Below are 13,837 nucleotides of genomic sequence, written 5' to 3'. Positions count from 1 at the left end.
CAGTGGAAACCAATATTAAATGTAATAGAGACCTTTCAGAACATAAACATGACAGTTGAGACAAATGGAAAGCCATTGTTGGTTCATTTTTCAGTAGGAAAAATAGCCATTTGCTACAGATCAGCAGTATCAATCAACAATTGTGCCTTTTAGCAGCCAAAATCAATTGTTATAATCTAGCAGCTACACTGCATGAAAACTGATATCAAAGCACGCTTAAACCTAATGTAAAGATGAGGTTTATGCACAAGAGTGCAGTATCAGTGCACAGCTACACTCTAGTGAATATGACCAATGACTATAAAATACCTCCATTTGAATGTATATCTTGTTTATTGTGACCCTGCAGTATCTGTACAAGTCAGCACTGAAGAAGGCACAGGAGACACAGTACAAGAATGTGCACGAGTCTCCTCTTTACCTGCAGAACAAACTGTCAGCCGAGCTCTCATCTGGGGTAGGTGTCTGTTCTAACGGAAAGATAAAATTTCCTGTAATGATCTTTGTAATGTGCTCATAGCACATTTCTCATTGAATGTGTATGTCTCACAGTATACACCGAATTGGCTTGCAGATCCTTTTGTGCGACATTTTTAGCTTTGTTCAAACTATCACAAAGCTTTTCTTTCAAGTGTGTTTACAAGTAATGTCAGTGTCCTATCTTGATGTTTTTAAGCTTTTAGTTCAAATCAAAGTACCTTGCTCAAACTAGAATAGCAGTACATTTTGAAGCATAATCTGTCGCAATACTATTTCAATAGTGTAAACATTCTGCAGATTGTGTAAGTATGTATGTTTTAACAGTGTTTGTGTTTTCTTTTAAAGGCGAGGTATATAAAGAACTACGAGGAGAATAAGGCCAAGTACCAGCTGCCTGCTGACCGTGTGGACATGGTCGCTGCCAAGGAGGCAATAGCTCGGTCAGATGTAAGTCACTCACTCACTATCCAGTTTAGCGTCCGTTGTTTCTGTCTTGTACGGGTTGGACATTGCAGGATGATTGCTGAACTTCAGCTGCCTCTAAATAAAATGTGATGTTTCCAACTCTGGTTGCTTTTTATGATTTTGCATGACTTGGTCTTAATAAGACAGGAGTTGTCCATAATTGTAAAAAAATGCTAGTAACATATACATATAGTATTACCTAATTTAAATCCATTAGATCTTTATTTGCGTACAATTATCTAAGTCATGCTTTCAGTTTGCTAGATTTCTTCATTGTTGTTGAATAAAAAATAAACAAATTTCATTATGTATCTATATGCCTGTACTTAGGCTGATAGGGCATGAATGTGCAATAAAGGCTATTACAATTATTATTTCTTTCCCATAGCGCCACTACAAGCAGAAGCTTGGCTCACCCAAAGTGTTCCCAGACTCTATTGAGGGTGTCCGTGTCAAGTCTCTGGAACCAATGAAGGATGTAAGTACAACATCATGCTTTAGTTGTATCCTTATACTCTAACTTATTTTAACTTTATATATATCTGGTTATAGTGTGCTATTCTGCCCAATGTTACGTAATTGTTAAAAAAAAACTTCAAAATATGATGAATGATTTTTTATCAAGACGCAGATCATTGAGTCTTGTAATACTTTTTATCCACCTAACAGAAAGTCTATTCTCATTACTGCATACTTGTACAAAACTCAAGGTAAAAATTTGTATCATCAAATTGCTAAACCAACAGAAAATCTACAAGCAAGAGCCAGGACGCTTCACCTCTGAGATTGACACTCCTGAGACCAGGAGGCTGAAGTCTCTGCTGGAGATTGTCAGTGACCACTACTACAAGGAGGAGGCCAAGGAGATTGTGGAGAAGTGCTGCAGCCAGTATCCCTTCACTGTGGAGATCGAGAGGTTGGAGAAGGTCGCAGAGATGCAGGATGCTGTAAGTTACATGCAATGATAGGTGGACTGAACAGATGAGGGACAAATAGTGATCCCTGTGCAACCCCCAATTTGGTCTTTGGTTGGTATTTTCTTAAGGGCTATGTAAAACTGTAAGACACAGTGTTGTAAGTTGTTCAATTTTTTCTAAGGGCTATGTTATCCCTAGACATATGCTGTGACTATGAACCTTAAGCAAGCTACAAAAAGTGTTATTAATATGAAATTAAGTCAAAATTAAATAGGTTGTTTGAAGCTAACTGTGATAGATTTGGGTGAAAATTCCTTTCTTTTACCTTCACCATTCCCCAATAGATTGACAGTGCAAGGCTCAGTAGCTGTCTTACCTGTGCCCCCCCCCCCACTTCTTCCACAACTTTTTTCCTCATTGGATCATATCTAAGAAGCAGTGTTATAATGTGTTACATTTTCTTCTATCATCAGAAAAAGTACCGTGAGAAGTGGGATGAAGACAAGCAGCTGTACAAGGTCATCCCTGACTCCCCCGAGGTCCTTCGTGTACTCGAAGCTGCCAAGATGCAGAGTGATGTAAGTTTTCTTACTTAGCACAATTGCTCTGAACGAATACCAAACTTAAGAAAATGGTGTCTTTCAATCTGCATGAAATCCTTTGAACAGAATGTTAAAGTTTATTTTAAGTACATAGAAGCCTTAAAGCATCTTCTGCATCCCTTCAGTTGTCAGTATACCCGTAGACTTCGTTTTCAGAAATTTGTGCTTGAGGATTGCCCTTCTGCTTGAAAAGAGAGAATGCTCAATACTAGATGCAAGCTTATGAATGTTTACTCACTTTAACTTTTAAATGAACAAATTGTAGGTAATTTGTACTAACAACTCCCTGACTGTCCAAGCTCTGCAGTTCAGCTGTACCAAGATGCTTTTAATTAGTTTTGTGGAAATGCATCAGTATACTACTACTACTTCTACTACTACTACTACTATACTACTGCTACTACAACAACAACTACTACTGCTACTACTTCTAAAGAAAGAATGTCCTACACATACATCTTTCACAGCGCCTGTACCAGAAGGGGCTGGACAAACAGAGGGATGAGGGTTACAAACTGGTGGCAGACACACCCGAGTACCGCAGGATTCTCCAGACCACCGCACAGGCTAGTGATGTGAGTACAGGTCCTTCATCAAGGCTTCATAAGATTCTCTTTCTAGTGTGCAGAATAGTGAAATTGCAGGATGTGCGATGTGAGTACAGGTCCTTCATATGATTGTATCTTCAAATCTAGTGTGCCAAATAGGGAAATTGCACAATTGCTGTCCATGGTGCTGAAAATATTGTGTATAGACTTTAGGAAAGCAGTGAAAACTGGTACAAAATGTAATGATGATTTCATGATAGACATTTCAGATGAAAGAAGACCACAAATTAGATCAATAGTAAGCATTATTTGCCAGAAAATCTGCGTGAATGTGACTATTGACTACATAATACCTCCATTTGAATTAATATATTTTTTTATTGTATCCCTGCAGTATCTGTACAAGGCAGCACTGAGGGAGGCCCGAGAGAAACAGTACAAAAATGTTCACGAGTCTCCACTGTACCTGCAGAACAAACTGTCTGCAGAGATGGCTTCTGGGGTTTGTATTCATCAGTTTCACTTTTTTTAGACATACTGCAATGATAACAAACAACACTCTTCATCAGAAAGAGAAAAGGTCTGTATAGTATGCAATGTAAAATTGAAGCCAGTGAAGCCTTGTAATATGTATGTAATATGTGTTTTGGATTCCTTTACTGTTTTCCAACTGTCTTGTTCTCTATACTTGCCAATTATATAATGCTGTATTAGCTATAAAGAAAATCTGAACTGTGCAAAATACTAGTTACTATTAGTTGCTGCTATAATTGTAGATGTATAGAGGATTAACAGTTATATTTGACTAGCGCACATTATATAAACTAGCACACAAAATAAGTCACCCAGTGGAACTAGAAGCTTTCAAGACAAGACTTTCAAGACTTTTTCAGTCTAGTCTCGAAGTTTTTGTCACATGACTGATGTTGACTATCATGTTACAAGACATAGTTGTGTAAAAAGGTGGTGGTGACACAATAACACTTGTCTTGCACAGACAGCATACTAAGCTTATTTCTTGTCCATTTCATTTCCACAGGCCAGGTACGTTAAGGACTATGAAACGATGAAGGTGAAATATTCGTGCCCAGCTGACAGAGTGGACCTAAAGACTGCCAAGCTGGTGGCTGGCTTCTCTGATGTATGTACAAACATGTCATGCAGTTTTCTCTGTCTTATTTTTACTTTAAAACAAATCAAGTTTCATTAGATATTTCCACAACATGTATCTTTTTCAGAAGAGTATTTTTCCAAATTGCTATACAAGTATAAGTCACAGTTTGCTTGATATTAGTGCATGTAACTAAATTGTCATACAAAATGTAGCAACTGCTTAAACTCAGAAAACAACTTTTCAACAGATCAGAATTAGCTTACCGATGACGATGTTTCCTATGTGGTGTGGAGACTTTAATTCTGATATAGGACTGTTAAGCCATAGCCAAAGCTGTTGGGCTGACATCAATTAGAATTTTACCTTGGTCAATATTGATCAATATAATGGAAAGCAGTTTGATAGTTCATGTTTTTTCATGGTATCCTTGGACTTGGTAAATAATTTACATAAATATGTTTACTTACATGTCTAAAAAAGTATTAAAACTTTTCCTCCTTATATTTATAGCTGAAGTACAAGCACATTGAGGCCAGGTACACCCCAGTTGCTGATACAGTACAGAACGAACATGCCAAGACCATCGCTGGCTTCAGTGATGTAAGTATCCTATACCATATCACTCATGATTTTGCAAATACATTATACATATGTTTATCAGAAATGTAGGAAGACAATGCTCACACTGTTTTTTTACATGTGCTTAGTTTTCAGAATCTGTTTTTGTCTTTTCACCAGATTAAAATGAAATTCACGTTCATAAATATGTGAGAATGGGCTGTTTTTATTACACATTTTCCAGTTCTTTCTTGACTGAGTTTAAAAGCCAACTGTTCATTTTTTCAGCTGTTTCTGTGCTTGCCGATTGTGTTCAACACAATTTTCATTGACTAAAACCTGATTGTTCCTTTTCCAGCTGAAGTACGTCCAGAAAGTGGCAGCCAAGAGCCTTTCTGAGACGGACACTCCAGTGATGAGGAGGATCAAGTCTCTCCAAGAAATCACCAGCGACAACCTCTACAAGGAGGAGGCCAAGGAGATTGTGGAGAAGTGCTGCAGCCAGTATCCCTTCACTGTGGAGATGGAGCGCTTTGAAAAACTCTTGGAACTCAATGACAAGGCAAGTATGATTTTGCACCTTTAATTCTTCTAAGAAAACTTTTATAGTCAGTGTTTTTTTCTCCTTTTGTGTATTCAGGCAACTCCAAATAGACTTTATGGTTCACAGTTCAAAATGATAATGCTACAACTGCAAGATTAATGTGGAGACAGGGTTTGAGGGAAACTCTATACCTTGGTACACACAGTTTCAGTAGATGTTGTCAGATTTAAGTTTTCCCTGCATCCCTCTCTTTCCATCTTGACCTCTTCCTAATTTTTTTGCTACAAATTGTCTGCATGAAGATAGATTTTTGTAAACCATATGGTTTTAGAGGACCTTTCAAAATACCCTGTGCCTCTGTTTAGTCAGTCAAGTATTCACGCTAACTTTAAAAAACGGTGCAATGGCCGAGTGGGTAGAGTGTTTGCCTCGCATTCGGTAGGTCGTGAGTTCGATCCCTGGCCGAGTCATACCAAAGACTTTAAAAATGGTACATGCTGCTTTCTCTGCTTAGCACTCAGCACTAATGAGGAAGAGTACGGAAGTTAAACACACATCACTACCAGCGGACCAGCCTCCTGCTGTAGTGGCTTGCACATGTGAGAAATGGAGATGGGTGCCACCCCTACGCATCTGTTACTGATGTACGGACAATTTATACTTCTAATAAAATTCTCCATTTTACTTGCAGAAGTTGTACAAGAAAGACTATGAAGAGGAACGTCAGAAGTACCACGTGTACCCCGACACACCTGAAGTCAAGAGGGTCATTGATGCAGCCATCCTGCAGAGTGATGTAAGTAGACTTTCATTAGTTTTAAATGTGAAGTCACATATAGTGTCTGTATTTATCTAACACACATACATTTTCACAGAACAACAACATCTAAGAATGAAGCTTTATACTTGCAATCATTTTTGTTGTTGCTGCAAATAGTTCTTCCAAAAAATTTGCATCTAATGATTATAGTACTTTAATATTTTAGGTTACTTTATTGTCATTGTTTTACTGTAACTAACCCAATTTCAAAGCAAGCAATGCTGATTAACATGATGCTGATTCTGTTCCTCAGGCGAAGTACCGTGAGAAGTACGAGAAAGAGATGAAGGGCAAAGGAAACTTCCCCCAGCACATCACCCCCGTCTATGCTTCTCAGAAGGAAGCTGCTGGCCTCACCGATGTGAGGCATTTTACAAATTTACTATTATATAAAAAAAGAAATGAGAAAGACTAAGAAGGAAGAATAAGAAAGCCATTCACATTAAAGGGTTGTCGAAACATCCTTAACTATTGCATAATCTCGCAAGAATAAATTCACAAGTGTTTGTCTAGTAACTAAGCTAAGATGGCTGTCTGTTTCATGAAGCTATTTTTCTATTTTGGATAAGCATTGAGATTTTACTAAAGGTATATGTTAAATGTGAGACACACAGTAACATTTTTGTAGACTTTGTTTTGCCTTGCAGGTTCTGAAAAAAAAAGTGAGAGGGATGATGTTGTAGGCCAAGCATTTGACAGAACAGTTGTGCATTAAGGAGTAGGGTGTTGTGTTCAGCCACAAGATTAATGAGGGATTTAGGTTTATGTGTTCATTGTTACTTCAAGTACATATAGTGGTGCCATCTACTATATAACAAGTAGGATGTTTGGAAATTAAACCCTGTTCTCTTGGTGCTTCAGGCTGTGTACTCGAGGGATGCCCGTGAGAAAATGCAGGAGAAAAGCTACAAGAACTTCCACGAGTCTCCGCTCTATAGGACACTGAAGGACGACACTGACATGGCCAGCATGGTATGGGGACCTCCATTTTGTCAACCTTGATTTAATCTTGAAAATACATCTCTTCAGTTTTGGCCTCTTTCATGTGATTTAGGTCGCAGGAGGTCAGGATATTACGCACATAGAATCTATTTTCCGTAAATAGTTTCATCAGGTTGGTAGATCAATCGAACAGTCTTCTTCGTTTCACAACCTCTTTTTTATTCTTCTGCAGACGTTTCGGTGACTGTCTGTCACCTTCATCAGTGCAAAATGAAATATACTAACGTCACAATAGGTTTAGTTCGATTTGCACTGTATAGGTCATATCGCACCGAGTAACGTTAGTATATTTCATTTTGCACTGATGAAGGTGACAGACAGTCACCGTAACGTCTGCAGAAGAATAAAAAAGAGGTTGTGAAACGAAGAAGACTGTTCGGAAGAATCTATTTTGTCTGATTTACTGATTCAGAAGCATCATTGGGAAAAAATTTGTAAAGTCATTCCGGCTCCAGAGAGTCAATGCCTAAGTTTGTATGGAGTTCACATATGTTGCTATGTAATACCTTGAACAGCCCTGTGCAATTGTAAAATTTACAAAGTATATAAATACTTTTGAATGTAATGTAATGCTTTGAATTTGTTTGATTAGTAATTAAAAGTAAATGCCCATGATGTTTCATGTATCAACATTAATCGAAACACTTTTCAGAATGTAGAATACAAACAGTAGGGCCTTCAACTTTTAGATAGTAACCATTTATCTTTTCTTGTTCCTATCTAAAACTCTTAACCTATTTTGTTTTGTGACCAGTCTAATTACGTCAGTGACTGGGAGAAGAGGAAGGTGGACTACAAGGTTGTCTCAGACACCCCTGACATCAAGAGAGTGAAGAAGGCAGGCACCCTGGCCTCTCCGGTTAGTCTAAGTCATCCCCCAGCTAGTGATGATGGCATCCCCCATAAAATAGATTTTAGTAGTACTATATGGTAAATAAGCTTAATGTTTCAGCTTAAAGCAAAAAACAAAGAGGTGGCACTTTTTCTTTCTTTGTTGATGTATCTGTATATGCCTAGCTGGTATAACTACATGGACATGTACCCTCTGGTGAAATGCAATAGCTAGTACCATGCCAGCTTCACACATGTATTGATCATTTTATGTCATCACAGAGATGTTTATCTAGCACTGTTAACTTTAGTCCATTCTGTTGATACTGTTAACTGTAGCATAAAGATGTTTTCTGGTTGCTAAAGGGTCCTTACTTGTTCATGTGTCCCTTACAGAGAACTTACGTCCAGAAACAGGAGAAGTATGAGACGGTTGCAGACACCCCTGCCAACATCCTCGCCAACGAGTCTGGCAAGTTGGTTGGAGATGTAAGTCTTAGTCGATATTTTTCAACAACAGGTTTACTTTGTAGAAAACTGGTTGATTATATGTTATAATATTGCGGAATTGTTATTTGCAGACTGCTTTATTCTAAAAAACCATGAAACCCAGTCTTCAATTAAAAAGTTACCAGGAACATTCCTCCTTTTGGTTGCATAATAGAGGAGGACCAGTTGGTTGTTGATCATTTGTATTTGAGATTTATGTGTAGGATTGAAGTTTGCAGGCTTTTGATAAATGTATATATACCAGAAGAGAACAATGTTATTTGGGAGTAGTAAAAATTCAAAACAGATTGATTGGGTTGATTTAGCCACCATCCCCCAATTGCAACTTCTTGTCAAATGCGTCTATTGATTTGTTTTTTTCACTTCTTCTTTTGTAGCGTCACTACAAGCAGGTGGTGAAGGGCAAAGGCATCATGGACACCGACACCCCTGAAATGAGGAAGATCAAGTCCCTGCGTGAGATCACCAGCGACAACATCTACAAGGAGGAGGCCAAGGAGATTGTGGAGAAGTGCTGCACCCAGTACCCCTTCACTGTCGACATGGAGAGGTTCGAGAAGCTGATGGAGCTCATGGACCAGGTAGGGTATCAGAATCTCATGCAAACATAGATTTCTGTTGAATGTTTTGGGGACTAAATTTTGTGTCTACTTTTAATTGTTGTTGTTCTAACCATTGTGGCACATAGAGCAGCACGCAAGTTTCATTGCTGTTTCTGTAGGGGGGATTTTGACAGTATATTTTGACATATTTTTTTTATGTGCTCCCATCATTGGGGACTTCTGAAAGATGGTACAGCCCCCACCAAGATGTCCTGACCCTGAGACTCAAACTGTCGTCTCCCAGTTACCAACTTATTTGAACCAGGAACACAGCTGTGAGAGCTGCTAACAGTTATAAGCTTAGCCTGTTGTCCCAGTAGTGAACAGGGCAGCCACTGCAGACAGTGTCAAAACAAACTATAGCTTAGTAAGATGAAAGCTTAAGTACATGTTTATCAAAGACAGTATTACAATGGACTGTTTGCAAAGACTAAAGGGGGGTGACATAGGCATGGATAAAAGTTTTACCTGCTAAACTGCTCATCGTCAGTATTTGATGTTCAAACTTGCTTTGTCTTCACAGAAACGCTACAAGAAGAACTTTGAGGAGGAGCGCAACAACTACCATGTTTACCCCGATGCTCCGGACATCAAGCGTACCCTGGCCATGGCACAGCTCTACAGTGACGTACGTTTCTAATTTTTGCCTTGATTCTTATCGAACGTCTACTTGTACAGGGTTAGCCCTTAGCAATAGCCTACGGCTAGTTGGGCAGCCCTGGCTGTTTGTAAACAGCTGAACAAATAAAATAAAAATAAAACGTCTACTTGCAAGTAACTTTTTTTCGTTGTCCCTGCATCCTTGTCGAAAGATTAGTTTAGACTGGATCTGTTGTGATGTCAAGAAAAGCCTAAGAATTGTTGGATGCTTTACAATTAATGTTACAATGTTTTTTTTATGTGTAATATAAATCTTCATCATTTGAGGGGATGTTGTCAACTCCAAAGGGGAACCCCTTGGAATTCTTTAACTCCTTTCAGCTGACTATGTCCTAGCCAACTTTGTCCAGATGTTTGATACAATACTTAACAATATAATATTGAGCAAAACAACTTCTCTGTCTTGAATGTTTTCTAAACATATGTCTTAACAGCTAAAGTACAAGGAGATCTACGAGTCTCAGATCAAGGGGAAAGGCAACTTCCCCCAGCACATCACACCTGTCTACAAAAGCCAGATTGAGGCAGCCAAGATCACTGACGTATGTCTTCAAGATTTACTTCTATTTCTTCAGTTAGATTTTTAATGATTCGTCTTAAGAAATTTGTGGTCTCTCCATATTCATGTTTTGCATAATTGTGCTAACTGATAGTGATACAGTAGTAAAATTGTACTGTTCATAAACTACCTATCAATTATGATTGATATGAATTAATTTTAATGTTTCCTTTAGGCTAAGCTTGATTTTCCTGAATACATATCCGACTACGGATTTGATTCAAAGATTAATTATGTTGAATAGAAGAATTAGTTCTTAGTTTGGTTCTAATTGATATTGATCGCTGTTGTTGATATTTGTTACACTTTCCTGGTCACCTTTTACAGGCTGTGTACAAGAAGGATGCTCATGATGAGATGCAGAAGAAGAGTTACAAGAACTTCCATGAGTCTCCGTTGTACAGGACACTTAAAGATGACACTGACATGGCCAGCATGGTAGGATTATATTAAGACTCTTTTTACCTTTACCAAGAAAGTTATCTTAATGGTAATGTTTGTATTATGTATATATGTATGTGTGTGTGTTTGTGTTTGTGTTTGTGTGTGTGTGTGTGTGTATGTGTGTGTGTGTGTGTGTGTGTGTGTGTGTGTGTGTGTGAGTGTATATTTGTGGATGGACAGCATAACTCTAGAGGGCTTGAATGGATTGTATTGATAGGTCTTGATGAGAAATTGAAATGATTAGGATTTGGCCTACCTTCAAACTTGCATCAAAATAACCTGTTGCAGTTGCATCATGGATATAGTGTTTCCCTTGCATTTAGCAGATTTGGGCTTAAACACTGGCCAGAGTTACACATGCACTACTGTAGCCCTACACAGCTACAGTATTTGTGTGTATGCGCAGAAATGCATGGAGAGTTGTGGATTGAGAAGGAAGTGCTGCTACCTTTAGAAAATCCCATTTGTTCCAGTGTACTGGAAAAATGTAAAGCTATGACTGAAAGGTATTGGACTATGAATAAGCTTCAACTGACTTTAACTGTTTTCTTTTGTACAGACAAGGTATAGGGACCAGTATGAAAAAGAGAAGACCAACTACAAGATAACTACAGACACTCCTGACATAAAGAGAGTGAAGAAGGGAGGCATCCTGGCTAGTGAGGTACTGCCCTGTTTTCTTCATATAATCCTAACTTTAACTCTAACATCAACTCTCATTTTGTCTTTTTTTGTGTATATTTGTCTTAATATAATTATGTATGTGCAAAAATAAGGTGAAATGTATTTTACACTTTACTTCAACATCATACTTTTGTGTCCTTAATCAAATCATTGTTTTTTCCCAAGCAGCAGTTCTTTGATATAAAATAACAATGTACATGTATTGCCAATGATACTGCCACAATGTTGATACATTTAGACTAAGTATATCTAACAATGCAAGGACGTGAAATATCCAGGGCATGAAATAACACCTGCATATGCAAGTAAGTGCAGGTAAAATGGGAGCTATGCAGGTATTTCACCTGACCTGCATATGCAGTTGGTATTTCAAGCCCTGAATATCATTTAATGCAATGGCTAGCAACAGTTGTTATTTAGCACTACACAGCAACAGTAGTGTAATTTAACTATCTTAAGTTAACTTGATGCTCACATCCTTTAATGTCTGTCTATGTCTGTTTAATCACAAAGTTGGCACATGATACTATATCACAGTATAATATGAGTCAGAAGATATCACCTTCTACCTTTGTCCCCGCAGCGGTTGTACAAGCAGAAATGCGACTCGTACGAAACTGTGGCCGACACGCCCGCCAATATCCATGCCAAGGAAACAGGCAAACTGCACAGCGATGTATGTATTTCTATTATAGCAAGCGTACATGTACAGCTCTCCCTTGCATTGCGCGAATCCTTAAATGCTTTTTGCGAATGTCCATGCGAATAGATGCCCAATATACCTTTGTGCTGTAAGCTTGGAACCTAGTGGCAAAGTTAAACTTTGTGTATTAAATGTTCCTGCGAATAAGGAATAGTTAATATATGCTGTAAGCTTGGTATCTAGTGGCAAAGTTAAAGTTTGTGTTTTAAAATTTCCTGCAAGTAAGAATTACCCAAAAGATGCTGTAAGCTTGGAGCCCAGTGGCAAAGCTTAAGTTAAACTTTGTATAAAAGTTGCTTTTTGTAGGTATTATCTATGTTTAAGCTTTGCGTCTCCCCTCCTTCACTGCTTCACTTGTTTATGCCATCTTCTCACTTCTGCAAAATTTCTATCTTGAAAGTTTATCCCAAATAATGATAAAAAAAAAGATGTCAAAATGTACCTGTTTTGATGAGTAATGTCCTTGGTGCTGATTTGGCTGTTGTGTACATTTTACTTGTTGTGGAAGTGAGAAGAAGATACATTCCTAGCTTTAAATTCTTTCTAGTGTTATTTTCCCCAATAGCCTGTCTTTTGGCTTCTGTCTTTTGGCTTCTGTCCTTTGGCTTCTGTCATGTATCCCCACCTTTCTGCAATTTATTATTGCTCCACATTTATGCACAAATTTGCTATATGCGTACTTCAGTTATGCATAAGATGTGCTACTTCCCCAGTCCCTCTCCATTTCCTATGTCTGCCAGGAAGTGCTTCGTCCTCTTCTTTGTTCATACCCTATGATTTTGACAAGGCTTAACTGCATTGTTACTTGTTACCCCTGTGTGGTTTTGCTTCCTGTGGAACCCCCACACCAACTTTCAGAGCCCTCATCAGAGTTTCAGTGTTCCCATCTCTCCTTGTGTAGCAATGCCCTTGCGCACCCTTTTTATGTTCTATACATATTTTCTGCTAAGCCACAGCTATAAAATGATGCCATTTTTTCTTACCATAAAGTTATTTGCGAAAGCTTTCACTCTGTATCTCACACAGTTGTGCTTTGGACAAAAATGCTACGTTTGTGAGCTCAGTGAAAAAAATCTTGTCTTAATGTTGCCTGGCTCCCCAAGTTTTGCATTGTATTCACATTCTTGCGGCTTCACAGATATTAATTCTTCCTCCCAAAGAGCCAAACACATTCCTCCTTATCCCCTGTGGTTACGCTTGCAGTATATCAGCATTTCCCCCCGCCATGCATGTGGTCTTGCATCTTCCCAACAATTTTGCTAAACTGTGGTTACTACGATCTCAGATGTAAAATGATGGTAAGCCATCTTCCCAGAGAGGCCAACCAAATCTCCCGCCCCCGCCATATTGTCTGTGTTGTTGCGCTTGCAATATATCAGCAATACTCCCCCCCCCCCAATGTTGTCTGGCGTCGCTTTCCCTCCACAGTTTTGCCAAACTGTGGCTACTACAGAGGCCAACCAAATCTCCCCCCCCATCTTTCTGTGTTGTTGCGCTTGCAATATATCAGCAATACGCCCCCCCCCATGTTGCCTTGCGTCGCTTTCCCCCCCGCAAATTTGCCAAACTGTGGTTGCTACAATGTCAATTCCATCATCCGGAAAACACAGCTGCCGTACAGCAATCGCGATGCAGGTACCCTAAGGTCTGTGTACCGAGGGCAGCGCTTCACACCGTTCGACACGCCGGAGTCCAATCGGCTGAAGAGCCTTCGGGAGCTGGCAAGCGATAATGTGTACAAGGAGGAGGCCAAGGAACTGTATGAGAAGTGCTGCACACAGTTCCCCTACACTG

At 38.9% G+C, this 13,837-nt stretch overlaps 1 protein-coding gene across 1 annotated transcript in view; it reads left to right on the top strand.

Annotated features, from left to right (window-relative positions):
* Window positions 1-13,837, top strand: part of LOC118432830 (nebulin-like) — a 138,704-nt gene that overhangs the window by 110,417 nt on the left and 14,450 nt on the right. Inside the window, exons 83-102 of the mRNA XM_035844451.1 lie at window positions 350-457; window positions 826-927; window positions 1,334-1,423; window positions 1,692-1,892; window positions 2,336-2,440; window positions 2,932-3,039; window positions 3,407-3,514; window positions 4,052-4,153; window positions 4,637-4,726; window positions 5,043-5,246; window positions 5,920-6,024; window positions 6,302-6,409; window positions 6,910-7,020; window positions 7,805-7,909; window positions 8,278-8,370; window positions 8,769-8,972; window positions 9,517-9,621; window positions 10,088-10,195; window positions 10,540-10,650; window positions 11,216-11,320. Coding sequence (XP_035700344.1) covers window positions 350-457; window positions 826-927; window positions 1,334-1,423; window positions 1,692-1,892; window positions 2,336-2,440; window positions 2,932-3,039; window positions 3,407-3,514; window positions 4,052-4,153; window positions 4,637-4,726; window positions 5,043-5,246; window positions 5,920-6,024; window positions 6,302-6,409; window positions 6,910-7,020; window positions 7,805-7,909; window positions 8,278-8,370; window positions 8,769-8,972; window positions 9,517-9,621; window positions 10,088-10,195; window positions 10,540-10,650; window positions 11,216-11,320 — 2,373 coding nt within the window. The remainder of the gene's footprint in view (window positions 1-349; window positions 458-825; window positions 928-1,333; window positions 1,424-1,691; window positions 1,893-2,335; window positions 2,441-2,931; window positions 3,040-3,406; window positions 3,515-4,051; window positions 4,154-4,636; window positions 4,727-5,042; window positions 5,247-5,919; window positions 6,025-6,301; window positions 6,410-6,909; window positions 7,021-7,804; window positions 7,910-8,277; window positions 8,371-8,768; window positions 8,973-9,516; window positions 9,622-10,087; window positions 10,196-10,539; window positions 10,651-11,215; window positions 11,321-13,837) is intronic.

This window comes from Branchiostoma floridae, chromosome 16 (assembly GCF_000003815.2).
Source record: "Branchiostoma floridae strain S238N-H82 chromosome 16, Bfl_VNyyK, whole genome shotgun sequence".
Lineage (NCBI taxonomy): Eukaryota > Metazoa > Chordata > Leptocardii > Amphioxiformes > Branchiostomatidae > Branchiostoma > Branchiostoma floridae.
This window is presented reverse-complemented; position numbering and strand designations above follow the sequence as displayed.